The following is a 26,313-nucleotide window of genomic DNA, read 5'->3' as shown; positions in this document are numbered from 1 at the left end:
GCATTATTTTTTAAACAAAGCATGGGATATTAAAACATAAATTATTTCTACTCTGCTGATTGTAGTATTAACTAAGCTTTTGGGCAGCAACAGGTAGCATAATTTAGTGGCTTCTATTTTTAATATGATTTTATACAGTTCTTAAAGTAAGGAACACTATGTGGAAAACTACAGTGAACTCAGCCCAGATTATAAAATAGACTTTTGCAAACCATCAACCAGGCCCTAAAACAAGACATTCACATTTCCAGTCCCTGTTATGCTGCAGTTGATTAGATTAACCCTCAGAGAGTTTCAAAAGCTAAAGTGAGAAAAGACTTCTTAAACTTTCTCTGCAAATGTAAAAGTAGTTCCTCTAGCAAAACTTTGCCTTCCTTTATCGCCTATAGCCCAGAAACCAATGGAACAGATATTACTAAATTATCATTAATATTATTTCTAAACATTTATTAAAATTGTTCTCACAGTTTGGGCTGGACCACAGAGCAGAGCCTGAATGTACCATACACTGAGAAAACTGAGGAAGACGTGTGTTGTGGACTGGAGCCATGGTTGGAAGAATGAAACAAAACATACATCATCATTAGCCTCCAAGTTTTAGGCAAAGACATTCCTCTTCCTAAGAGCCTACTGCATTTTAATAACCTGGCTACAGCTGAAGTATTACAAAGCTTTGTGCTGGCCCCTAAGGAAGAGATAAAATGTGATGGGTACCTAGAAGGGGGTCTCAGACTTCAGCAAGTTTTAAATGGGAATAAGAATTACATGGTGAAGTAGTGAAAACTAATGTCTTCTCCAGCTTGCTGAACATGAAGGTGATAACTGTTCTGGGCTCCTGGCAGAAGGCTGCAACTCCTCGAAATCTGTTAAAACTCCTCTAGACAGTTCTTCAGCTTCAAACAGTGACCATGGGAATATATTTCCCATTTCCAGGAGGAAAAGATCTCTTTCCCGCTACAAAAGCTTTAAAGAAGTAGCCACTCAGTTAAATTAAGAGATAATTTTAACTGACAAAGGTGGCAAGCCCCCAGCTATTACTGGTTCCAGCAATATGCTCTCTACCTAAAAATGAGAATACCACTAGAACTAGGAACTCATCTGAAATGGGACAGTCATGCACCTGTTGCAAAAACCCATATAAACCAACTTTTTAAAAAACTTCCTTTCACACTGAAAAAAAACCCCAAAATATTCACTAGCTCTTACTGCCAACAATAGTATTCTGTTCTATACAGGATAAAAACCAAACACAGTCCATAGTCTCGAGGACTGACAATCTAAACACATCCCAGGGAAACACACAGAGGAAATAATGGAGGGACAGGGAAGTTGTTTTATGTGTTGCATTGTTAATTCACATCTTATGGGCTACACAGGAGAGTGAATCTCTAGGAGGGTCATGAGTTTTGCACGGAGGACACTGCCAGCTAGTTTATCCCTGTGTACGCCTTTGAGGCATAAAAGCAAAAAAAAGGTAACTGACTACTAGCGGCTGTAACAGTAAAACAGTGAAAGGGAAGTGGAGAACCTTTCTGCTCACATTTTGCTCCTCTCCCTTAGTCTTAATTTCTTTCCCTATTTTCCTAAAACGAAGATTACTCCAACAAACAAGTGGATTAAAATCAGATAACCAAAGCTATTATCACCCACAGCTGTCATTCCTCTTTCTCTGACAGATGTCACTGCAGTTTTCAGCTCAATGTGTGAACGTAAGCCCATTCCAGACCTTAGCTGCTGTAAGATATGCAGCTGAAACCAGGATTTTGGGAGCCAATTTGCAAGGGAAGAGGGTCCTGGCATCCTTTGGAAGGGCACAAACAGCTTTCTCTTCCATCCGGCTGGCTTTAAATCACAGTCACGTCAGTCTGAGCTCTGAAACCATCAACCATTCAGACAGAGAGTGATACTTCTAAGGAATTACTTTTTTTTTTTTATCAGTAGGTCTCATGTAGCGGGCATAAATATTTTCAAAACTTTCCTGAAGTTTTTTTTCCTCCAAACCTCCTGGGCTTGATGTTTTTCTTCATTTTGTTCAGACAGTACTCTGTACAGTCCCTACAACTGCCTGGGAAGTGTGCGCTGCACACCGAATAGAAATTAAAGCTATATTCTTTACTCTGCTTTTGTAATCCTAACTCAAGCTTCCAATCTAAATTTTTAAAATGCGATTAAAATGTAAATTACAAAAGATAACACTACCCCCAAGGACAGAAAAATAGTAAAATAAGTTTGCAAAGCTAAGAAAGAAATATCAGTCACTGGCAAGAAGCAGCCTAGGATATGAATGAATTGCATGTTGTTTAGAGAAACAAATAAATGTAACAGAATTAATCAAGAGATGTAAAAGAGAGAGTGTGATGCTGATGCAAAATAGAAGAGATGAACAAGAAGGCATGAAGCAATAACCATGTGCATCAAATCATAAGCTGCTTTCTGCACAGATGGAAAAAACTCTGAAGAAATGCTACAAGATTTTTTGAAGAGGGTTTCAAGCTGGACATGAATTACAGGCAAATGAATCCAATCTGTGCCTCTCTCTCTCTCTTGCTCACACGTACACGCACACACAAACCCTACTTTCACTAAGTCAGTCCCTCATCCTGAATTTCTGACCCTCACTCTTCCTCTGCCAAGTTACGGCTGAACTTTAAACTGAGTCTGGAAAGCGAGGGTGTGGTGGCACAACAGCAGCATAAAAAAATACATGAGTTTTTTTCTGCATCTGCATTCCCGACAGATTCCTCACAACTCCTATGAACTGGACTGAGGACTTGGGAGAGAAAGACGTAGAAACAGTCAGGCACAGCAAATAGAATTAGGAAATATTTTCAAAATAGACTTGCAAGGCAGGACACACAATAGTCAAATTCACTCTAAGTCTCAACAACAAGTTCAAAGGTTTGAATTACTCAAGAATATCCTGTGTTTAGCCAACATCGCTAATCTGGCGCATCTCTTCCTTGTCTGGCCAAGGTCTCTTTCCTTCCCTTCCCTTCCCTTCTCAGCACAATCAGCACAGATAAATGCAATGTTACCGACACATAAACCGAGCGAACGTGAGCAAAACATCAGCACAGCTTTGAAAGGCAGGCCATATATCTACAGTCATGATGGGTCTAAATTTTGTTTTGTTGTTCTTCTTGCTGTTCGCCAGCAATAAATGGCAACTGTACTTTCCAACCATGTTCAGCTGGGCTCTACGCCAGTTTTTTGCTGTTTTTGATGGCAGAGTTCTCAAAGACTAACTAAACTATCTGGCCCATGCAATAACTCACTAGGGCTGCACTCTCGTTTCCAGGGAGGCCCTACAAGAAGAGGGGAAGTAGGGTTTTTTAGAAAGGCAGCAGTCTTCTGCATTAGTAATATTAAACTTTCCCATGGAATTTCAAGACCATGAACAAATTATTTTGATAAAAAACTAGCAGGCTTTGCAGACTTTTTTTAATGGTTTCAACAGAGAAAAAAGTGCAAGCTTTACACCCACTCCTCGATGTTCTAAGCTCCCTTACAGTCTGTCCTGTGACCATTCCTAAATACACTAATGTTACAGAGTTAATCTTGTAATGGTAATGCATCCACAAACAAATTACTGCAGTAATGTAGTCAGCTCAATTAACTTTTGAATCTATTCACTATGCAGAACTAAAGGTCATTTTCTATTAAAATATCTCCCTCCCACTTCCTTATCTCCCTTTGCAACTTATGGGAGTTAATATTAGAAATCCTGTCTATGCTATGTCAGGAAGAAGACAGGATGACGAAGCCAGAAAAAGACCTTATTCTTTACTAACATAACACAGACACGGCCCAAAGAGAACATCTGCCTTCTTTCATGAACACATCTAATTATGGCAAATTGTTAACACCTTGAAGAGGAGTTTCATAGAAGGGTAAACTTTAACATATGCCATCATCACACATAAAACATCCCGTACTTCATCCTTTTCCAAACATATGCCCTTTTTTCTACAACAGTTTATCAAAGATCTCATTTTGAAAAGGACTTCAACCGGTTTTCCATTCCTGTGGATGCATTTTTTAGTACTTGCAATTATTTGCCTGTCCAAATAATTCCATAGAAACATCAAACTATGTAATGTGGGAATGCAGTCAGGAGATGAGACAGCAAGGCCTGCTAAACTGCAAATGCAATTATTTCCCCACGCGCAACTGCAAGCCACTAGAATTTAGGTCTTTTGCAAAATCGTGCCTTTAGTTTATCTGGGCACCGAAAGCTGCCTGTCCAACTCGCAGCTCCCGCTCCTCTTCCCCTTGAGATCCCACACTAAAGTCACAGTGAATAATTTGACACTATTATTGCCATGGTAACAGCCTGATGCCACGCATATACAGAACGATGATTGGCGTTCCTGCAGTATCCAACAAAAGGAGGAATGAGGGGAAGAGGGAGAAAACGAGACACAGCTCCAATACTGATGGGGGAAACAGAGTATCACAGGCACTGTAAATATTGCTTTATTCATAAATCTGCCTTCTTTCTTTTTTTTTAACCATGTAGATATTCCTGTGAAGGGCTCCCATCAGAGCCCAAACCACAAATTCGGTGGAGACAGGGCTTCCTCACATGTGCCCGGCTTTGGCCAGAGCACAGCAGGTGCCCTTCTCCTGCCACCGCTCTCCTGCACACTACCCCTGGACAGATCTGTGCCACAGAGGTCCATGTTAGGAATGCACCCTTTAAATGCTACAGGTATGGCTTGAAATAGCAAAAGACATTAAACAGAGTGGTTTTTCCCTCTGAGGATAGTCTTCAGGTGTTCAGCTGGGCTGTAAATCTTTCCTTTTTTTCTGCTCATGTTTATAAGCACTCAGACACACGCAAACCATTAGGAATAGGATAAAATAACATCTGTTAAATATTTTTGAAACTCAATGTCTGCAGCAGTTCTCATAAGGGTCTACAGGCAATACCAAGACGAGGATGGAAACAGCCTTTTATTCTAAATTTCATATGTACACGGAAAGCCGTTTTACACAGTTCTGTAAATTCTGCGTAAAAGAGCTACTGTCATCCAATGTCACTAGTAACAACTTTTAAACATGGAGTATATTATTAACAACAAAAACTGTTAACAAACAGGCATAAAAGACACAGATATGTGTGCTGATATTTCACATACATTCTAGAAACAAGTTGGCGCAAAAATAAATGTGCCAGTAAAAAAAAATAGGCATTTTTAAAAATCACGCAATACATGATTTTCTTTCTTGCTTTCTCTCTTTCCTTTTTGTACACAATGTGCTGAGATCCATTCTCAAGCCTTTTCACATCAGGATTTGCAGGCACTTCAGCAACCCAGCTATATTTTTTTACAATACATGAAGTTCAGACCAACAAACATAAAAACAGCGGCTGCAAAAAGAAATTCTCATATCCCATATGCACATTCAAATATTACTCACTGCTAAAGCAATCTTTTTTGCTTTAGTTATTTTTGGATACTGACATGTTTTCAGGATGATGTGTAACAGTTTGTCTCCACTTATCTCTCGTTCATATACTTAAAGGTTTATTTTTAATGTAGCATCACGGTGCAACAATACAGTATACGGAAGCACAAGGCAATTGTCCACAAAGCTTCACAAATTGTAAAATGAAGAAACCGTTTTCTTTTCAGTTTTTTGATCCAAAGAAAACCTTTGATTTCTTCTGCTCTTTAAGTTATCTCCAACATTTGCCAAAACAAAGACAACTGTCTGTCAGACAACCATGGGATGACACCCTCCCTAGTTCTCTTCCTAAACACAACTGCCACATGACCAAATTAATTTATAAGTAAAGCAAAGTAGAATTCAATTTTATGTTTGTTCATAATTTCCCATCTTTAATAAAATACTAAAATATACTTGTCAAGGGTTTGGCTGTGACTGTATAAAAAGTCTCTCTCCAGTTATTTCATTTGTAATGGACAGTGTATTAAGATTATAAGGCAATTGTAACAGGATTCTCAGGATAACTGAAAGCTTAATATTGTTTTCCTCATGAGTCAGGACAAAGGCTTTTTTAATAAGCTCAGAGTGGGGAGAGAGAGAGGAAAAGAGTGCATATGTGCGTAATAGGAGAAGGATAGTTTTTCAGCATATAGACACTTAAATATTGGTCAACAAAGACTGGTAATGACTCCACCGTAAAACATCTTAGAACTGCGACTGTGATCCAGAGTAGAGCTAAGCCTTATCCACTCAAGAGTGATATGTAACCTTCCTCCTGAACCGAAAGAAATAAAAAAGGACATGCCAATGCTTCCTTCAACCTCAAATTCATTAATTTTATGCCACAAAGCTGTGTGTTGGTATAAGTCACTGCAAAGTAAAACACATTTCAACAAATCCTAGTAATAAACCATTGACAACTACTGGACCGGGCTACAGGACTCGGTATGCAGGGGCGGCGTTGCTCACTTCCGCTATGATTGTCAAATGGTGGAACATCCTTCCATGAATTCAACGCTTGAGACAGAACGGCAAAGACACAGGGCCCACCAACATTTTGCCCGTATTTTTAAAGGCACTGAAACAGACAATGGATATATTCCTTAGTACCATCAGTTTAAAAAGTTTTAAAAATACAAGTCTTTATATGAAAATGTTCCTTATTGCATGATAAGTCAATCTTCATTTTCTTCATCTCACGAATAAAATGGTCTTCCCTTTTCTGGTGTTTGCAATCTGTTCAGCCTGGCTACCTGAGATGGTGAGGGTGGTACATCTTGCCTGAAAGGACCTTTAGGAGGGGTATAGGTAGGGTCTTGGATTTTCTTATATGAGTCATAGTTGCTAGGCCCTTCAGAAGAAGTTTTTTTTTTCAGTTGTTCTTTCCGCCTCTGCTCTTGACGGAGCAGTTCCTGTGTTTCTAGCATTACCCTGGCATTGAAGCCATGTCCTCCCATGTAGCCATTCCTTGATCCCTGGTAGCTGGAATATCTGGGGTTTTCCTTCGCAGTCTGGAACCCTTCACCAGGGGAATAGCTCTGCTCCCAGGAGTCTTGAGATACAGAACTGGCATTTTTTCTGCTTTGCCTGGAAAGAAAAATGGAAAAGGCTTTTAAGACAAATTTTCTGGTTCACCTTCTACTGTTATTGACAACAATCCCTGGAAAGAAGACTGCTTCTGCAATGCCACCAGGTTTCCCCCAGCTATAGCATTTTCCAGGAGTCATCTTCTCTTCTCCCCCAAAGAGGCATCTTGCCTCTTTCGTTAGGAGAACATTTCCGACAGAGTTGAACTACATTTCTAGGCCTCTCCAGGAGGAATGTGCCATGAAAATCCATCCAGTGCTACAACAATCATCACATTCCTAAGAAAATCACTACAATTCAGTTGCAGAATACGAAAGGCCATACACATTGCTCTGCTTTGTAAGAAACCGGATAACAGTCAGCACTTGTAAAGCCACTCATGAAAGATTTGAATCTAGATTCACAGTTAATTAAAAATGCAACAGGCAGATCTTTAAAACACTCACTCTAACACTGCACAAGTCAGAAGATAAAGCTCATTACTGACAGGTAGTTGCACAGATGAGAGTTTCTTCCTCCCATTTCCAGAACTAAAGAATTTCATGCTATCAGGACTGTTTCCCAGTTTGCTATAGCTTTCATAAAAGAAAAGGCAGAGACAGTCTTCCTTGCTTATTCTTTGGCTTCATGGGGTAGATAAATAAATCAAATACATACAGGAATTACAAATTCTTATATCTTTAAACAATAAATCATAGAACCATAGAATGATTTGGGTTGGAAAGGACTCGCCACCCTATCATGGGCAGGGACACCTTCCACTAGACCAGGTTGCTCAAAGCCCCATCCAACCTGGCCTTGAATGCTTCCAGGGATGCGGCAACCACAGCTTCTCTGGACAACCTGTTCCAGTGCCTCACCACCCTCAGAGTGAAGAACTTTTTCCTTACATCTAATCTAAAGCTATTCTTTTTCAGTTTAAGGCCATTACCCCTTGTCCAATCACTACATGCTCTTGTCAAAACTCCCTCTACATCTTTCTTGTAGGCCCCCTTTAGATGCTGGAAGGCTGCTAGAAGGTCTCCATGGAGCCTTCTCTTCTCCAGGCTGAACAGCCCCAACTCTCTCAGCCTGTCCTCACAGGAGAGCTGCTCCAGTCCTCTGATCATCTTCATGGCCCTCCTCTGGACTCACTCCAACAGGTCCATGTCCTTCTTGTCATCACATTATTTTGAAGACAGATTATGGTTTTGAAATAACTTTAATTTACTATCAAGTTGCTTGATGCTTTTATGAATTTAAAATAAGATTGGTGATGATAAAGTAAAACAATTTTGTGCTGCAGCAAAAGAGATACCCACTTTGAGATTAAAATTAGTGTATGAGAATCAGGCAGTAAAAGAAAATATATTGCAACATTAATCAATAAGAAAATCATTTAGTTGTTTATATATGGCTTGGTTTTTCATGTCAACACACATGACTCAATGTGGCCTCATGCAATGAATATGCAGTGGAGAGACAGAAGACTCAGAGAATTTTTTTACAATTAGTAAATGCAACAAGTCACCTAATGTTTTTGCTCTCTTGCTTCCACACATATAACTTGAAAATTACCATATCCCCATTATTTTATAACAGATTTTGAGACCTTTGGATCAAAATTGTTATTCAGGATGAATATAAATTATTACAGCATAACTTACAAAATAATGTAAATTCTTATGCAAATTTTTGTAGCTGTTCTTGGTCTTCACGTATCCAACTTTGCCAAAGAAACGATGTTTCTAAGCCATGTTTTATCATTTCTTGGAACAAAAGCAAATTGAATGAACATCTGTAGGCTACGAAACTGTCAGGTTTCTGATCTAAAGTAAGATAAATTTTAAATACTAGAAAATTAACTTGGAGTTAAACATTGCTTTTACAGTTTCACATGGGACAAGGATGACTAGTTGAACTAATTTAATTTATTGACTGTTTTCTGGTACTTTTTCAAAATTAGCTGGCCCACTTTCACTGTTGTTCTGGGGAGATCCTTTAAAATTGACTCAAGAGTTTATTTGCATTCAGTACTAAAGATTTAGATGTACAAAGGGGAAAAAAAAAGGAGGCCATTAGAGACTATACAAGACGAAAAGCAGCAAAGCTCAAGAATGAAGCCAGTGCAAAATCTTTAATCACTACCAAGCCATAGTTGCAACATTAAACTTGGGACCTAAGTTTCAGAGTAAGCGTAAGATTTCTTTAGAGATCAGTCACAGAGTTACAAACAGTTTGTAAAGCTGGAGAACTAGATGTCCCAGCTTGCTATAGGAGTATAGCATAGTATTTACAGCATTAGCCCAAGATCCTGGAATTCTGTCTGCTCTCAGCACAGCTCAAATATCCAGAGTGCTCAAAAAAAATAGTAATTAAATTATCATTAATTACTCAGTAACATGCATTGCTAGCTTGCTAGTAATTTCTTGTGTTCAAAACCACATTGAGTGAAGTTCTCAGTCACTCTTTTCAGAACAAGCATTTCTATGACCCAAAACATTATTTTCCAAATTTCTTGTAGATTAATTTTCTCCTTACAGGTATTAAGTACTGCCATTGGAACAACGTTACAACTGAGTTGCAACTTTTAAATGCTAACAGTGATTGAGGAGAACAAGGGAAGTGAGTTTTAAGAATTATAGTTTTAAAACTCAAAATAAACCTCCCAACTTAAAAGCAACACTAGCATCCGCTCAATGTGTACATTGCTGGGGCTAGCAAAACTGAAAGAGAATTTCTCTGTAAAAAAAAATATGGCATTAATAGGTGTGGTCACTTCAGAAGGAAGGTAAAGATAAGAAGCAAAGAGAATATAAAGATTTTCAAAATGACAAACTAACAATCTAAGAAAACACATTAACTTTACATTTTCCTTTCTCACCTTCCAAATTTAACAGAAAAATTCTACACTGAAAGGTCTTAGAGCACGTGAAAATCTGAGAGATCTGTTTTATTTTCAAAAAGATGTTCGTAGGATAAGAGTTCATGATTAGATAACTTTGATTATGAAGTTCCTATTTGTTTCAAAAAAAGAGTTATAACACACTTGGTAAAATACATGTTGTCACAAAAAAAAAATATTTTCCACACCATTTCCACATGGGACACACAAAAAAAATACAACGTCATTGGAAGAAACAACTGGAATGAAGGGAAATTGTATAAAGGATTCTTCATTCAGCCATTGACACTGATACTTGAAAAATCAGACTATTCATATAACGCTTAACCACAATAGCTAATCTGCACTACAAGTTAGGTAAACTTCTAATAATTCCTAAAGCTAAATATAAAGTAAAAGAAATTTTGCCCAAACCGTTAATTTAAAAAAAAAAATTAAGATTTTTTGAAATATAGATTTGTTTAGACAAAAAATGCAGTAATTTTCAGTATTCCATTGCTAATGACCCAGTAACTTAGAAGAAACGTATATACTGGAAACATGAAGGTCCTTGATTTTTTGCATAGAGTTTCTCAGTTCCATATGCTTTTGCTTGAGGTCTTGATATTTTCTTTTTCCTTTTAATTTTTTTTTCTGTATCAGCATTTACAAAGATAGAATGTCTATCAAGTAAGGATTAGGCAACAGAAAAAATAATAGTCTGACATATTAGAATCATAGAATCATAGAATGGTTAGGGTTGGAAGGGACCTTCAAAGGTCATCTAGTCCAACCCCCCTGCAAGGAGCAGGGACATCCCCAACTAGATCAGGTTGCTCAGAGCCTCATCCAGCCTGGCCTTGAACGTTTCCAGGGATGGGGCCTCCACCACCTTTCTGGGCAACCTGTTCCAGTGTTCTATAACTCGCATTGTAAAAAATTTTTTCCTAATTTCCAATCTAAATCTACCCCCCTCTATTTTAAAAAAAACATTACCCCTCGTCCTGTTGCAACAGGCCCTACTGAAGAGTTTCTCGCAGTCTTTCCTGTAGGCCCCCTTTAGGTACTGGAAGGCTGCTATAAGGTCTCCCCAGAGCCTCCTCTTCTCCAGCCTGAACAGCCCCAACTCTCTATTAAACTCTCTATTAAAAGGGGACAACTCATGTCATGCTCAGGAAACTTTTGTAATTGCAGAAAATTAAACTGGATGGTGTCCCACAAAGAATAGCTTTGTTTCAATGTCTCAATTCTGTTGGGTGCTGAGTGTCATCAAATCCCACTGAAATCAGCTCTGAAGTAATTCTCCTAAAATAAACAGCTGCCACATGCTCTCACTTAAGAAATGTTATGCCTCTTCCAAACTGAATGCATTCCACCTTATATCAATGCTAAACAAAAGTGTCTGCACGAAGAACAATGCTCTCCTTCCACAACTGAAATTAGCTGCAGGCTCACGGACATTGAATAGCTTTGGACAGTTACCATACCTGGGTAACGAGCTGTACTGCCGCTGAGCTTGCTGGAAACTCTCTCTTTCTTCTTGCCGCTGCCGCTGCATTTGGACCTCTACTGATACTGAGTGTCTGCCACTCTGTGAGTACGTCTTGGTGCTTGGCTACAAAATGAAAATTAAAATGTATTAAACAAAGCAGAATACTTACAAAAGAACTATACTTTAAATTGCTACTGTACACATACAGCTGTATTTGTTTCAACATGTGGTTCAAGTAACACTTTCATAATAGTTAGGTTAAATTCTGACCCATAACAGTGGTCTGTCCTACAGATTCTGTTTGTGACCTACTGTTTCTGAGATGTATTGGGAAAATATTGGTCCAGAATGGGTTGTGCTTTTATACTAACACTGGAATTTAAGTTAAGTCGGTGGAAGAGATCTTCAGCCATGGCAATGATAAGTTTTACACCCCACTGAGGATCTGAAGGAGGAGGGACCACAGCAGCTGATTCGAACCTCACCAGTATGCTCAAGAGATGCTCTCCCTTAGTGGAGCCATGCAATTTTGCTGTTGGTCCAGGCACGCATCACTTGCTTTTCTGAGAGACAGGGAAACATTTTCTGGTTTGATATGATCAATTAGATAAATTTAGCAAGTCTCACATGGGCAGTGGGGAATCCTGTATCTCTGAGAAGGATTTTAGATAACATCTTAACAAGCTGACAATTTGAAACTTTGAGGCAAATACTAAGAGCAACTGAAAATGGATGGACTTTCTGGAAATACAGAGCATTCCTGGTCAAGATCTGGCAGAATGGCTAAATTCAAATGTTGGATTACAAAAAAAAAAGTTTACTTTTGTAGATATACCACTTTTTATTTTACATCACCACTTTTTTCAGATTTTGTGATTTCAAGGTGCAAATTAGGATGCCACAAAAGTCAAATAATGTTTTGGGCTTTATTGTTGTTTTAATAATAAGGTTTCACCTAACAAAGAAACAGAACATTATTTTATCTCCTAAAATTATCAGTTCTATTCCAAACACGTAAGTCTAATCACTGGGAGTTTAGGGAGCACAACCACTTGGCTGAGCCTGGGACTCAAACAGCTTGTCTCAGATCTGCTTTTGTAATAGCATTTCTTGCCTTTTTATCTACGCCTTCTCTCAAAATGAACATCTCCTTTGTTTTTTTTGCCATTATAATTTCTGCAGCAGAAAGATATCATAATGCCTGACAAATATCTGAAAGATAAAAGGCTTTTCAAAAGCTTCATACATTGAGGACAAGTTTTAGAAATAAGAAAGTTGTCATTTGTGACATAAACTTCTCCTTTGTCTTACTACATAGGCTGGTACCTACAGGTAGCCAGAAACACAGAGGAGTTTAAAAAGGTGTACAACTTCTAGAAACTTCATTTTCAATAACAACACCCTGCAGATAGAGCATCAGAATTTAACAGATACAATTTGTGAACAACTGCCTTTCCCATTACAAGAAGATTATTGTGTAAAAGAATCAGAATGTGAAAGCATAGGCTATGAGCAACAGAGAACTTGTTTAAGAGAAGTCTTAATGCAACATTGATATCTCTGTCAGCATAGATTTACTCTGTAAAAGTATCAGTAAAACTGTATTTCCAATGAAAAATGCTTTAGAATGATATGATGAAGCAGCAAGTTGAGAAAACAGAATCGTGTGTCAGCCGTCTGGGAAATTTTCTTAGAGATGAATAAGCCGTACGTATGTATGTCCAAACCAACAACCTCCATGGAGATTTCCTACTATATTAAATAAGGGCAACACATACAAAGCAGCATTTCAGTTATTGCATATGTCAACATTTCTAACTTTCTTGACTTTATTGAGAGTCTTCTGACATTTGGTATTTTATTGAAGGGCTCAGCTTATGGAAGTGAGTGATTACCTGAAAAATCACAAGATTTATTTGTGAATTCTCTCTAGTGTGGTTATAAGCAGCTTACAGAGAAGCAGGGGGAAACTTAGAAGTTCCCACCTCAACCTCTCCATAAGGAATAAAAACACTTAAACTAAGATTTTAGAGCCAGCCTCGTCATTTCATGGGTTCCACGTTAACAATGTTGGAAAGCTTGCATATAGCTGGAAAGCTACAGTTATGTAATATCTAAGAAAGCAGTTATCACAGATCAGACATGAAACCAGAATTGCTTCTCTTTATTTGAAAACATAGTTTCACTTTTTTTTCAGTTCACTGTAAATATAACAGATTAAAGCATTTTACAGTACAGGAAATGGTTGAATTATCAAAGAGGTGAAGCTAGAATTGAGCTGCCGCTGAATTTAAGACATTAGACATCTAGAAAGCATGAATGCAAGTACATGCACACACATATGCAGAGAGCTGAAGTTACCACAAAAGCCTTTACTAAAGAGACAGAGGCTTTGAAAGCCCTATTGGACTATGAATGGACTGAGATCAAAACATAGCTTCAGATTTTTTTTTTGTTTTTTGTTAATGCACACAGGAATCAATAGACGCAGGGGCTATCGCACCTGTCTGCCCGCTGTAGCACGTGCCCAGAATGACTGGACCTGAGCACTCAAGTCTGGATTCTCAGCAGTTCACAAAAAATTTCATCTAATGGACAGTGTTTGTAATTTGATGCATCTAAAAGCAAACACCTAAAATCCATTATCTGATTTTCTGAAGGTATATGTACCTGTATGCCCCGTTAAATTAAGTGGATTTGCAATACTTAACTAATCTGATTTAAAGTCCTGTCTGCATGTTGTTCACATCTACTATAAGCTGTTTGTATAATCAAATCTACTATCTGATTTCAAGTATCCAAAAATATGGCAATGAGACATTAAAATATTCCATTTGTATGTAACCACATATTCCATAATACAACATATATACACACAGACAGTTACATTCAACCATCTTGTTAATGAAAGGCGTTTCTTTCAAATATTTTAATTAAAAATCTCAGTGACACCATAGTGAATACCATTGATATACAGTTAACATGTTCCTTTCTAGATCCTTAACTTGTGCAGAAAAATGCAAATCTCCATACAGTGATTTATCTTTTCAATACGCTTTCAATTAAAGTATATAAGCCAAAAATATTTCTATCATAAGCGATCTTCGCCTTCAAATGCTAATTGGTAATTTTGTCTCAATCCCCAAAGCACACTTTTATACATATATATTTATATAAAATATATGCACAAGCACACATCTATATACACGCATATCCCATTTATGTCAACACAAAATAGAAGTAATTTTTTAAAAAGTTGAACTATTTTCACATCTTTCAACAGCAACGAAAGACCATGTCTAAGGCATACACATAACAGTAATTTTAACATGGATATCAACACAAGGCTAAAAACAATTAAAAACAACCTGAAATCATCCAACAAACCTGGCAACAGCTCGCTCTGCGCAGCACAGATTGATAAGAACTCTGGCCTTGTTTGCAATGAGATGTATGACAAGCACTGACCTTTTAAATCAGGATGCGGTCAAGGCCACAATAACAGCCAAGGTTGTATTATACAAATAAGTGTGTGTTCATGTCTTCCACAATACATTTAAGTGGCAATGATAGTTATTGCATTCAGCACTGTTAAACAATACTCAGCATGTAAAATTGTGCTTTAAGATACATGAAATTACACAGCTCTCTTCTCAAAGAGACATTAATTTAAAACCAAGGCTGCAAAGTTAAAAGTTTCTACAGATCTCTCACTTTCTGCAAACAATATTTTTTCATTTCACAGAGAATGTACCTCCATGGCTCACGTTGCACCGAACACTATCAGCAGTGAAGGGCAGCATATTTTAGGGATAAAGCTCATTCCTCTCTTTCCCAGCTACCCCAGTTTCCTTCCCTACAGAGTGGCATTTCTGCCCACCGAGGGTGGCTCTGCACGGTGGCACCATGGATGCTCCAGGACCGGCACAGATCAACGTTGCCACAGAATTACAGAGAGGAGACTGTGGGGGCGACCCAGGGCACTGGGTTTTCAGGGAGATCCAGCTAGTTCAGGTGTCATGAGATCCACCAGCTGGAGTGACACACCTATCTCACAGCCCACTACCATACAGAGAAGCTAGGAGAAACGCTTACTGAAACTCACAGAACTCCTTTGTGCTGATAAAGAAATGGTTAATAGGGAGATTACTAAAGGAACACGTCTCTTAGTATTTTCCCAGCTATGAAAAAGACCATTATTTAATATTAAAATACATATACTAATTCTTTTCCAGAATAAGCTCTATGTTTAACCAAGAAGTTCCAATTTCACCTGGGATGCTGGTAGACACAAGGCTCCCAAAAGTCTATGTTTCTTATAGTTCAGCAGTAATTAGAAATAGATAATATTAAACGACCTTGCTTGCTTTATGTGTAAGTGTTCTTGGCACAGATGACAGACAATCCTGTAACTGTGTATATCAAAATTCAGAATGATAAAAAAAAAGTTAAGTGGTTCTGGGACATGTCCTTGAAAACTATTTTTACTTCCATCTTTTTGTTTATCTTGCTATGGTGAGCAGAACATGTAGCAATATTTCTTTTAAAGTTGCCAAGAGGTGTGTGTATTACTTCGAACACCATCCCTTTGTGCATCTTTTGATGGTGTATATGTAGGAAGCTGAATGGCATGGTATGGGATTAAGATTTCCATTCTGTATATAGCAGCAGCAGAAAGGAAAATTTCCATATGGTAGAAACAAACCACTTACTTAGAGAGCCCTGAAATTCTGCCTGGGATATTTACATGCACTGCATGCCTGCGAGCTATAAATGTGTTTGTTTACAAACTGAAATGATTTAATTTATTTTTCAAGTATTCTATCATCATTTTCTGTTTCATATAAATTAGTAGAATGAAACTAGTGGAAGAAAAAAAATTAAATTATAAAATTTTAAAGCCAGAGTCTAAATCTTGGCAAGAAATTGCTGATGTTTCATGAGATCCTTCCCAGGCTTGACACAGAATGGATATTAACTACACAATGGAAGAGAAACTACCTGTGGAGAGGCTGCTCTGTGTAACTTGGTTTTGTCTCTGCAACAGATTAGGGTAGAAGAAACAGCAATTGAGCTCCTAAGGTATTCTTTGTCTACTGCAATGCTCCACTAGTTATGGCCTAGAATCTTTATTAAAATATCCTGAAAGACACTCTTGAAATGGATTAATAACAGAAAGAATTAATGTACTACTTTACGATGTTTGTTTTAAATATAGCCTGTTAGTCATGTTTCCAGGTAAAATTAATATGCTATAGTTGAAGTTACAGCAATAAAAATCAGGCTTTTATTTTTCTAAAAGAATTTCAAATTATTTAAAACTCATTATGGCTTTCAAAAGGTCAAGGACTTGAATCCAAAGATAAGAAATTAGTCCCATAAACAGATTTTTTTTTTTTTCTTTAAATCTGTCTTAGAGACAAGATCTACACACGAACAAACAACAACAACAAAAAGCATAGTCCCTAAGTTTTCTGAGCATTTATCTTTCAGCCCATGCCTAAGTATGCTATTAGGACCTATGGAGTCTTTCCTTTATTAAAATCATGCAGTTATTTACCTTTCACAAATCCTTGCACATAATTAAAGCTTTACTCAGATGAGTCAGGTAGTATATTTTCAGCCAGTTAGCTATTATCTTTGGAAAAAAAAAATATTATTTGACTCCTAAATATTTAAAGTGGAGTTTGCTCAGCTGCTCTCTTGATGTCAATTTTCTCCCACCATCCAAACAGATCTGAGATGACTGGAGAAGAATGTATTTCTGAATGGAATTTTCCACTTTCCATTTTCAGCACTGATTTTTTAAATTAAAAATGAAGAAATAAACCACCATATTTTGTACCTCCTGCATCTTTGTGGGGTGTTTTGATTATCACTGTGCTTCTAACAAGCAGGACTGGCAAGCAGTTGTGGTATTTTCAATGGATTTAATATGCTCCTTTTATTTAATTGGATTGTTCGCTCCCATGACATTTAGGCCTATATTGCTGTGTTTTTGTTATTGAAGGTGGGGATCTGTTAATTAAGATGTGACTAGGCAAAAATACAAGACACAGAACAAATTACAACCAAAATCCCCTAACCCCAGGACTGGTGAAAGCAAGGATAACCTCAGCAGACCCAATACTACCCAGAAAAGAACTAAAACTAGAGACTCAGCTTTGGTATCAAATAGAAAAAACAGCCCCAAAGAATCCTGCATTGGTATAAAAATGTCACAGCAACAGCAAGGGCCTTAAATATTAGCAGACATATAGTGATTCCATGCAATTCTACATGCCGAGATACACATTTCTGCAAGCTCTGTCTGGAATCAACACCAGCAGGACTAAAATGGTATAATCATACTTTATGTTATTATTCTGTTTTTTTTTTTTTTCCCTGTGTAACATCAGGCATATGCTATTGCCCTTGAAACCCTTTTGTACTTTGTTTTTTGAAACATGAAAAATAAAAAACCCACTTAAGAGAAAAAAAAATTTACGAAGCCTGAGAAAGTTATCTTAAAATAAACAAATGCAAAAACCTTTTCCATAAAGCTTTGACGCAGTTGCGGAACTAGTGGGTTTTAGAGAAGTTGCAACAGTTAGTCAGTTATTAAACCTTAATGGTGTGTCGTTCAAATGGCCTTGAGCAGAAATGTTATGCTGCTTAATAGACGGTGTCATCTCATTCCAGCGCTATCACTTTTTGTGTCTGTTAAGCTGCCTGATGCTGTATGAACGCACTCGTAGGCAGTCAAGTATTTTGTTTACTGACAGGGCAAACACAGCCAGGCAAGAAGTCCAGCTCTGTCGCGTTGCACTTCTACAGGGAAATAACCTTCACCTGATGGGCACAGCAGAAAGGGATGGGGGGTCAGGCGTCAGTCTCTCTGCCACGGGTATCGCTCAGAGCCACCATGATGTGGTGGAAAAACTCTTCAGTAGGGCCTGTTGCAATAGGATGAGGGGTAGCAGTTTTAAAATAGAGGGAGGTAGATTAGATTAGATATTAGGAAAAAATTTTTTACAATGAGGGTGGTAGAACACTGGAACAGGTTGCCCAGAGAGGCGATGGATGTCCCATCTCTGGAAACATTCAAGGCCAGGTTGGATGGGGCTCTGAGCAACATGATCTGGTTGAAGATGTCCCTGCTCCTTGCAGAGGGGCTGGACTAGGTGACCTTCCAATCCTAACAATTCTATGATTCTATGTGTAGTGCTCTACTATATGGAGATCTGTCTCCAGCATCTGGAGGAGACTGAGGTATCTTTCACAGGTAACTAGACTTCTGTGGCACAGGCCATTAATAGTCTGGGATGGATTGGAGATGGTGATGTTCACAGGATCATTTTGGTAATAGATTAGCAGGTTTCTGAGCTATTGAACTCCTCTGAATATCATCAGAGCTGCCAGATTTCCATCAGTATCCATTACTTACACTGCAAACATTGTGTTCATTTACACTTCCTTAAGGTAACCAATAGTCCCACATCACATCAGCACTTTGTTCCCTATCCTCAACTCTCCCATCATCTTGTTAATGAGAAATGCAAACTACTTATCACCTCATAGCACATGCTTCTCTGTGGATGGGTTTTTCCTCTCTTTCTATCCAAACCAGGTCAGAGTTGGCTGCTGTCATGTGGCTCCGAGGCTTCTCTGGATGCAAAGCCTTTTGTTTATGTAGGCTGTGCAACCCATCTCCCTCAGGTGAAAACACAGTTTTCAACAACAGTCCAGATACAGGTGCACTTTTCACTGCTGTGGTTTATAACCAACAGCTTACAGATGGAGAAGAATGAAAAGACGTTGATGAATGTATCTAAGTATTTTCCTGCATATGTATTATAAATAACTTTGTCTTTTTTTTTTTTTGTCACTGGAAATTAATAATACATCTGGATCTGTTTTGAGAGGGTGTCTTAACAAAGTCCGTCATTTTAGACTAATATATTAAAGTAACACACACTCCTTAACAGAGAGGGTTATGGGTCCTTAACACTGAAACGACTGTGAACTCTGAAATGGATGAGATCATTGCTTTATCCTTTCCAAGCACTGTGATCTTGAAAGGCTGGAGTACATGATGGAAAAAAAAAAATTATAATTAAAAAATACTCTGGACCAATTTTTAAAAAGTATTCATCTAAAATAAAACATTTGTTCACCTATGTATTTAACAACAGAGCAGCTCCTACAAAAGCAACAATAAGCTTCAGAATTAATATTAATACATTAAGCTGAATTAGTCACTTCGAGCTCATTTGCATGATCTGTATTAGGGGAGTAAACAGTGAGATCCCATTTGTTTGAATAAGAGAAAAAGGAAAGGTCAGTGTTCTGACCCACAATTTAGGAAATTATTCCATTCCTAAGGTAATCAGCTTGTCATCCAAATAATTCCCTCCTCGCTCATTACAAGAAACTATAATAAAAGCCAAGTTGTCTGTCTAAAGTTGCTATGGCATTTAGATATACAACAATTTGGCCCAGGACCTTCAGTAGTTATGTTCCCAAGTCTTCAAGAGTGCAAGCTTTTCTCATACACAGTTTTCCCAAGAATGCTCCTCAAATCTCTCATTTGGAGACTGAGCAGCAGTTGATAGGCATAACGGAAAGTACCTCCTACACCCAGCCCCCTTTCTCCCCCAAACTGCTACACTGTAACTGTGATGAGCTATCATATTATCTTCACCACATTAAATTGAAAACATCTGGTCATTAAAAAAATGTTTATTTATTAAATTTCAGAGAAGGCTAAAGGCTTTCCAACATGAGAAAAGACAAGCCTATATCCTGATACAGTATGTTAAGCAGTGTTAGGTCATTTAGGGACACATTTACCTTTGTTCCTCTCCATGCTGCATGTTAAAAATACCACAGATTCAAACTGGTGAATTTAAGATGGACAAGGACACAAAGACCCAATAAAAGTAAAAAATCTTCTATATCCACCACAACAGGTAAACACAGGTGTCATAAGCATTATGATGTTACCTAGGTTGTTCTCAGTGACTTCATAGACGTAGATGAGGATCTTCAGCTATTTCCATCTCAGCCTTGTGTGCATCGTAATGCTAAATAACAATAACCCATCACCCACACCCGCTTCAGAGGAAGCTCTGAGAGATTCTACTGCTTCATCATACAGCTCCTGCTTTTTTTTTTTTGGAATGCAAGTAAATTGTTCACCGTCTTTATTGTGGAATTTTAAACAAAAATAAAATAAAATATTTGTTCCATATTTAAAGGATTCTAATTTAGGATATGTAATTGATTAAAAAGCAACACTGATTCATTCAATTACGTTAAACAAGATAAGCACATAGATTTACATAATTGTATCACATCGCTAGATCAGATTGAACAGTATTTAAATGATCAGTTAGGACGTATATCTCGAGACAGAACTGTCTCGGCTAATATAAGTGGCAAAGGGGCACTATTGTGAAGCATGCTGCCATGCATCTCTGTCTTTTTTTACTGTGAAAATACACAGCCCTTCCTCTTAAGGAAAAGAACTAATCACAGTGATATCGCCTCAGAGAAAATAGCATTTACAAGGTTACATGTTCTCTCTAAATTATTTATTGTTAGTATGTGTTTCGTTCTGATTTTCCTACAAAATTTCAGAATAATTGATATTGTCTTTGAGCCAAAAAAAATCCAAGTAGTACCTCACAGAGCTGAGGGTCTAAACACAGAGCAAATAATGCTATATGCACACAGGACAGATGGCTGAAGAAGTTTAAAAATGAAATAAACATCAATGAACCAAAAATGGAGAGAACAGAAAGGGCAGAAGTGTGGAGGTGGAGGACCCCGCATCCCTATCAGTCTGCTCCCAACCGGCCCGGGGGCAGCGGGAGTTGGCCAGCCTTCCCAGATTTGACAGGTTCCGCACACTTACCCATGGCTGCTCAAAACTGTAAGTACGTCTCCTATCTTCCACGTCCTCATCTTGCTTTGCTTGCTGAAACTCCTGTCTTAGGCGCTGTATCCGGTCATGATTGTTAGGGGTTGACCTGTTGCTAAAAGAGGGAGGATGGAAATAATAAATATACTTGGGAACTGCCATCTGCGACTGTAATTTCTTAGCACAGGACTGCTACTTGCAGTGCAGGAGTACAGACTTAAAAATAATTTCCACACATTTAATATAAAGATCTTCACATTTTTAAAGATGATTAATGCCGTTTGACTTATAAAGAAACTTCAGATGGTGTAAGGATAGGACGAATGAGGCTATTCCTAAAAATCATCAAAAGTTACTGGCATCTTTTCAGTATATGCTACCCCTAGAAATTAAAAGGAATAGTGCTAGTGTCAGACTTAACATAAAGGGAAATTAAGAGAAGAGTCCTAATGATCTCTGCTACTGAATAAACATGAAAGATACTTTTTCCCAATCAATAATCGGTAGCACTGTCAGATCTTTCTTTGCATCAAATTCATTGCAATATCTGAAGGCCCTACCTATAGAAAATTGGATTATTTTCCCCAATCAATAAGAGCCTGTCATTCTTTAGTTCTGTTTTTAACAAGTCTTTTAAACTGATCAGTCTGAAAGCATTAAAAGGCTTGAGGGCCAGTAAAATTCCATCCATTTGACAGCGCCGTACGCAGGAACGCTTTTGGCCAGCAGACTGGCACTTGCCAATGCCCCGCGGAGGCTGGTGGGCTGGAGAGGGCTCAGCCCCGGACGTACCGCTACATACCAGCACACCCAGAACCCTGAATTCTTCAAAACGATCAATTTTTCCACAATGTCTCTTGCAGGTAATTCACTCTCCATAGCGCAGGTCTGTGTGAAACCACAATGAAATATGCACAGGAATGGCCTATTTCACAGGGCAGAGGGAAGGTGGATATTTATTAATCTTGTTGCCATTTTTCCAGCTGCGCGGCTCCCACCTGACCCCTACAACCCCCACCGTATTTCAAACATGTTAATGTGGGAATCACTGGAAGCCTGACAAACAAATATGTTATATCAAGACTAACCAGAAGCATTTTAATCTCATATTATGGCCTTCTTAAGCCCTGCATTTCATTGTTTATTTCAAAAGAGCCGATGAGGAATGGTCAGCTATCACTTTGTTTCAAAAGAGAAATCTACAGGGAGACAACAGAAAACAATTCTATAGATTCCTGTTCTTGGACACAGAGTACAATAAAACACAGTAAATTTATATCCCATGTCTTCTCTCATGAAGAGATGATTCTGGAGTCCATCTGTGACTGTTTTCCATGTCTTTTGGGACTGGTAGGTGCGGTGGATTGGAGACCGTCGGTGTTTGAGACGTTACCTCCCACTCTTTTTAGTGCCGTTAAATGGAGCTTGGTTGGCCAAACAGAAAAATTAGCATGGTTCTATCAAAGGCTAATTTTTGAAGAGGTTTGGGTTTTTTCTTTTCATTGAAACCAAAGAAAAGGAAGGAATTTAGGGAAGTGTTTTCCTTCTTTTTTTTTTTTTGCAAGGGGGAGCTTTAAGAAATGCTATATTTGTAGGGTAGGTCAATTTCTACGTGCAAATTGCCATTTTGAAAAGTACAATTAAAAGAAAGCTTTACTTAGAGCAGGTGAAAATAAAACATTATGGCATTTGCAAAATTTCCACTTCATTGTAGGTATGTTGCTAATTTTGTTTCCTTAATTCAACTTAATTTTGAGAAGCAGATAATCTCCATTTGCAGTTTTATGTTATGTAAATTTATTCCTTATTGTCAAATTCTGCCCAGTGTTACAATACAACCACTTTGGGATTTCTTCCCATGTATTGCTATATGCTGCACATTTTAAATGCAATCATCACAATCCAGTACAAGATATAAAAAATACTTTTAAATGGTCTGTTGATTTTTAAAACTGGTATTGTTAATCTAATAAATAAATAGTTCAATACTTTCTACATAGAAGTGTTTTCTGTAAGATAAATGTAGTAAAATACTTTATGCATTAGTATTTCGGATATAAGAACATACGTTTGAAAGAGAAATGCCACTGAACTTCAGTGCAAAATTAGTAGAAAAGCACTGTACATAGACACGCTGAAGTACTCAAGATGATTGGTAAACAATCAGCCTTCCTTAATCCAAGTTGTTTCAAACTGTAAGGGATCGCAGTGCAGAAGTGGCACTGGAGCAGTTACCCAATGGCAAAGAAAAGCAGAAGGTAAAGCCCAGAAGTAAAGCCCAGAACTAAACCCTGTGCGTTACAATGAACAGATACAGTCTACCAGCCCCAAAATGGGCTACTGAAAGGGTTATTACAGATCTGAGGACTCCTGTGCATTTTGTGATTTTTATTCATTAAAACAATTACATCAACAGAGGAATACCAAGCAAATGCATAGAGTCCGTTCCATGAAGCCAAAATATATGTCTCCTCCTGAAGAGAAAATGCATAAATTTGACACCCTTTACACTGTAGAGATAGAACAACAGAGGACAAGGAGGATCATGGGGTTTATAATTAACTTGTCTCCAGACCTAAGAAGAACTTATTCTAATGACAAAAAAAAAAAAGAAAAGAAAAAAGAAGTCAAGTTGATTTAAGAAAAGTTATTCAAAGTTATTAAAAGGTTTGATAATGGCAGAGAAGATAAATCTTTAAACAATTTTTCTATTTTATCTGAAAAGCAAGGGACATGACCCAAATTTAGAAGATTGCAAAAGAAGCAAATTACAAAAAAGGACAGAAAAGAGCAAATCAAAAGACAAAACCACTTCTCTATCTACTAAAATTTCTTTGTGCTCAAAAAGTCTGTCAGACACAGTAAGTGAGGTCAAGTCAGCAGTTTTATAATAATTTTTAAAATTAAACATTTTTATTTAGAAGAGGAAAAGGGAGAAGGCAGGCAGCTAAGGAAGGGCTAAGATACTTTTAAGAAAAGATTATCTGAGGGCTTAGACTATATCTCTGGTTGGCTTCTTTTTATTTCTATTTTCTTCTCAACCTTGTTCGGATTCCCTAGGTTAAATTATTCAGCTGCCCTAACTTTCGCACCAGCGAAGGCTTGCACATCTTCATCCTGGCCTGCCACGCTGTCTTCCATTTCCTTTCATGCCTCTCTTCATCCAGTTAATTTTCTCATCAGTGCTTTTTTGCTATGTTTTTTATGTCTCCCACTGCACTCAGGGAAGACTTAGTACACCCGCTTGATATCTCATTCAACCCCCAGGCGACAATTACTACTTCCAGAAGGAAGGAAATGCAAAAAACATAATCACAATAAAAAAAAAAAACCTGACACAAATAAAATTTTTGAGTCAAAAGTGAAAATTTGACTGTATTCATCTTCAGGTCCTGAACTGTGCTGTTTTAACTACAGCTCTTTATGTAAGTCACATCATTATCCTTTGGGACAGATCTAAACAAATTATACCCAGCATGAAGAGCCCTTAGCCAGTGTAAAGCAAAATGAATTTTCACTTATTGAATGAATTCATCCAAGAGAGGCAGAGTCATATCAACAGATTACTAGGATGCAGAGTGCAGATGTTCCTGCTGCTTAGGCTCCCTTTTGACTTTAGCAGATGTATGGTGCAAGTCCTCAAAAGTTTAATTAAATGTCCTATGTTTTGTTTGAGTTTTGCACTCAAATGAGCTGAAAATCTGAAGGCAAATTCACCTCAAAGAATTCAAGACTACCAGCAGGAAGGAAGGAGTTTCACTTGAAACTATCAAAAGTTTATTGAACATCTGACCTATGCTAGTTTTAAATTTTTTAGCAAAAAGTTACAACTCCCCACAGTAACCACATCTTGCCCAGACAGCCTTTCCCCATGCAAGTGACATTCTTCTTTCAAAGTGCTCTCATTATTAAATGCTCTTTATAGAAATAAAAATCAAGGAAAGGCTTTTAGGGTCAAAGTTAACTTGGTTTCCAAAGCGGCTGGCCTTCCTCATATCACATCTCCACTTGGCACCCCATTTCTTCCATCCACAGATGGCACATTTCACAAACAGCTATTTCGTGACTGCTGCTTTCAAACACACAACGACCAGCACAGGCTAAAAATGCAACTGCAAGCAAGGCTTAGATAGGCCAGAGCTGTCACATATTTCCAGAAACAAGCAGCAGCAGCAATGACCATCAGAGCCGCAGATCATTAAGCAATGTCTCAGTGTGATGTCACGCACTGATGTACAGAGTTGTAATCCTTTCAAAACAGACAGATTTTCAGCGTGATAAAGTAGATACAAACATGCTACTGAACAGGGATGACTAAAGCTTTGGGAAAAAAATTTATTGGCCTGAAAAAGCACAGAAAGGGGTCTTAACAACATCACCAGGCACTTGCAACAAGACTAGAATAACCAAAAGGTTAGTAAACAAGCAGTGTTCTTTACACCTTGAAATCTTTTAACACAGACCTGAACTGCCATGGACTCGCTGGTGTGACTGGCTGCTTGGATCTCTAGACAGCAGTTATAAAACACAGATGGGTTCTTATTTACTTCAAGCTGGCAAATAACTACCACCTATTTGTATAAAATACATTCTTTTCCATTTGGACAGATTACTTGTGTCATATGAGAAATCAAGAGCTGAATTTTAATCTACCTGTGTCTACAGGTAGAGAAGAGCAGAAAAAGAGTTTATTTCTGTCCCGCTGCGGATTAACGATGTCCTCGCTCTGGTGGCCGTGCCTTGGCTGAATGTCTGCAAAATCAGCCTTCATGGCTTGAGTGGGATGAAAACAGCCCAACAGAAAGCAGAGTGGTGATAATCTAACATAAAAGCTTTTGCTACATTTACTGAAACTTGAGCACCCTCTCGCCACAGTGCTCACTCCACACAGATGGAGTTGTGTTTCAGTTGGCCCGTTAGAGTGGATAAGCACAAACTGTCAAGTTGCTGCAAAAAGCCATGGAGGTAAAATACAATGAAAGCACAGCCTTTACCAGGCTTAAAGTTAGCACC

At 38.0% G+C, this 26,313-nt stretch overlaps 1 protein-coding gene across 11 annotated transcripts in view; it reads right to left on the bottom strand.

Moving 5' to 3' along the window:
• Positions 1 to 4,943: 4,943 nt before the first annotated feature.
• PARD3 (par-3 family cell polarity regulator) overlaps positions 4,944 to 26,313 on the bottom strand; it is a 450,332-nt gene continuing 428,962 nt past the window's right edge. For all 11 annotated transcript variants that reach the window (XM_086741984.1, XM_086741989.1, XM_086741987.1 and 8 more), the window contains 3 exons: positions 21,295 to 21,415; positions 11,392 to 11,519; positions 4,944 to 7,041 (listed from right to left, as the gene is read on the bottom strand). In XM_086741984.1, coding sequence (XP_086598110.1) covers positions 6,651 to 7,041; positions 11,392 to 11,519; positions 21,295 to 21,415 — 640 coding nt within the window. In that variant the 3' untranslated portion in view covers positions 4,944 to 6,650. The remainder of the gene's footprint in view (positions 7,042 to 11,391; positions 11,520 to 21,294; positions 21,416 to 26,313) is intronic.

The sequence above is a fragment of the Chlamydotis macqueenii genome, chromosome 2 (assembly GCF_036417535.1).
Source record: "Chlamydotis macqueenii isolate bChlMac1 chromosome 2, bChlMac1.mat, whole genome shotgun sequence".
NCBI lineage: Eukaryota > Metazoa > Chordata > Aves > Otidiformes > Otididae > Chlamydotis > Chlamydotis macqueenii.
Note: the sequence above shows the minus strand (reverse complement) of the source record. Positions and strands in the feature narration are given on the sequence as shown.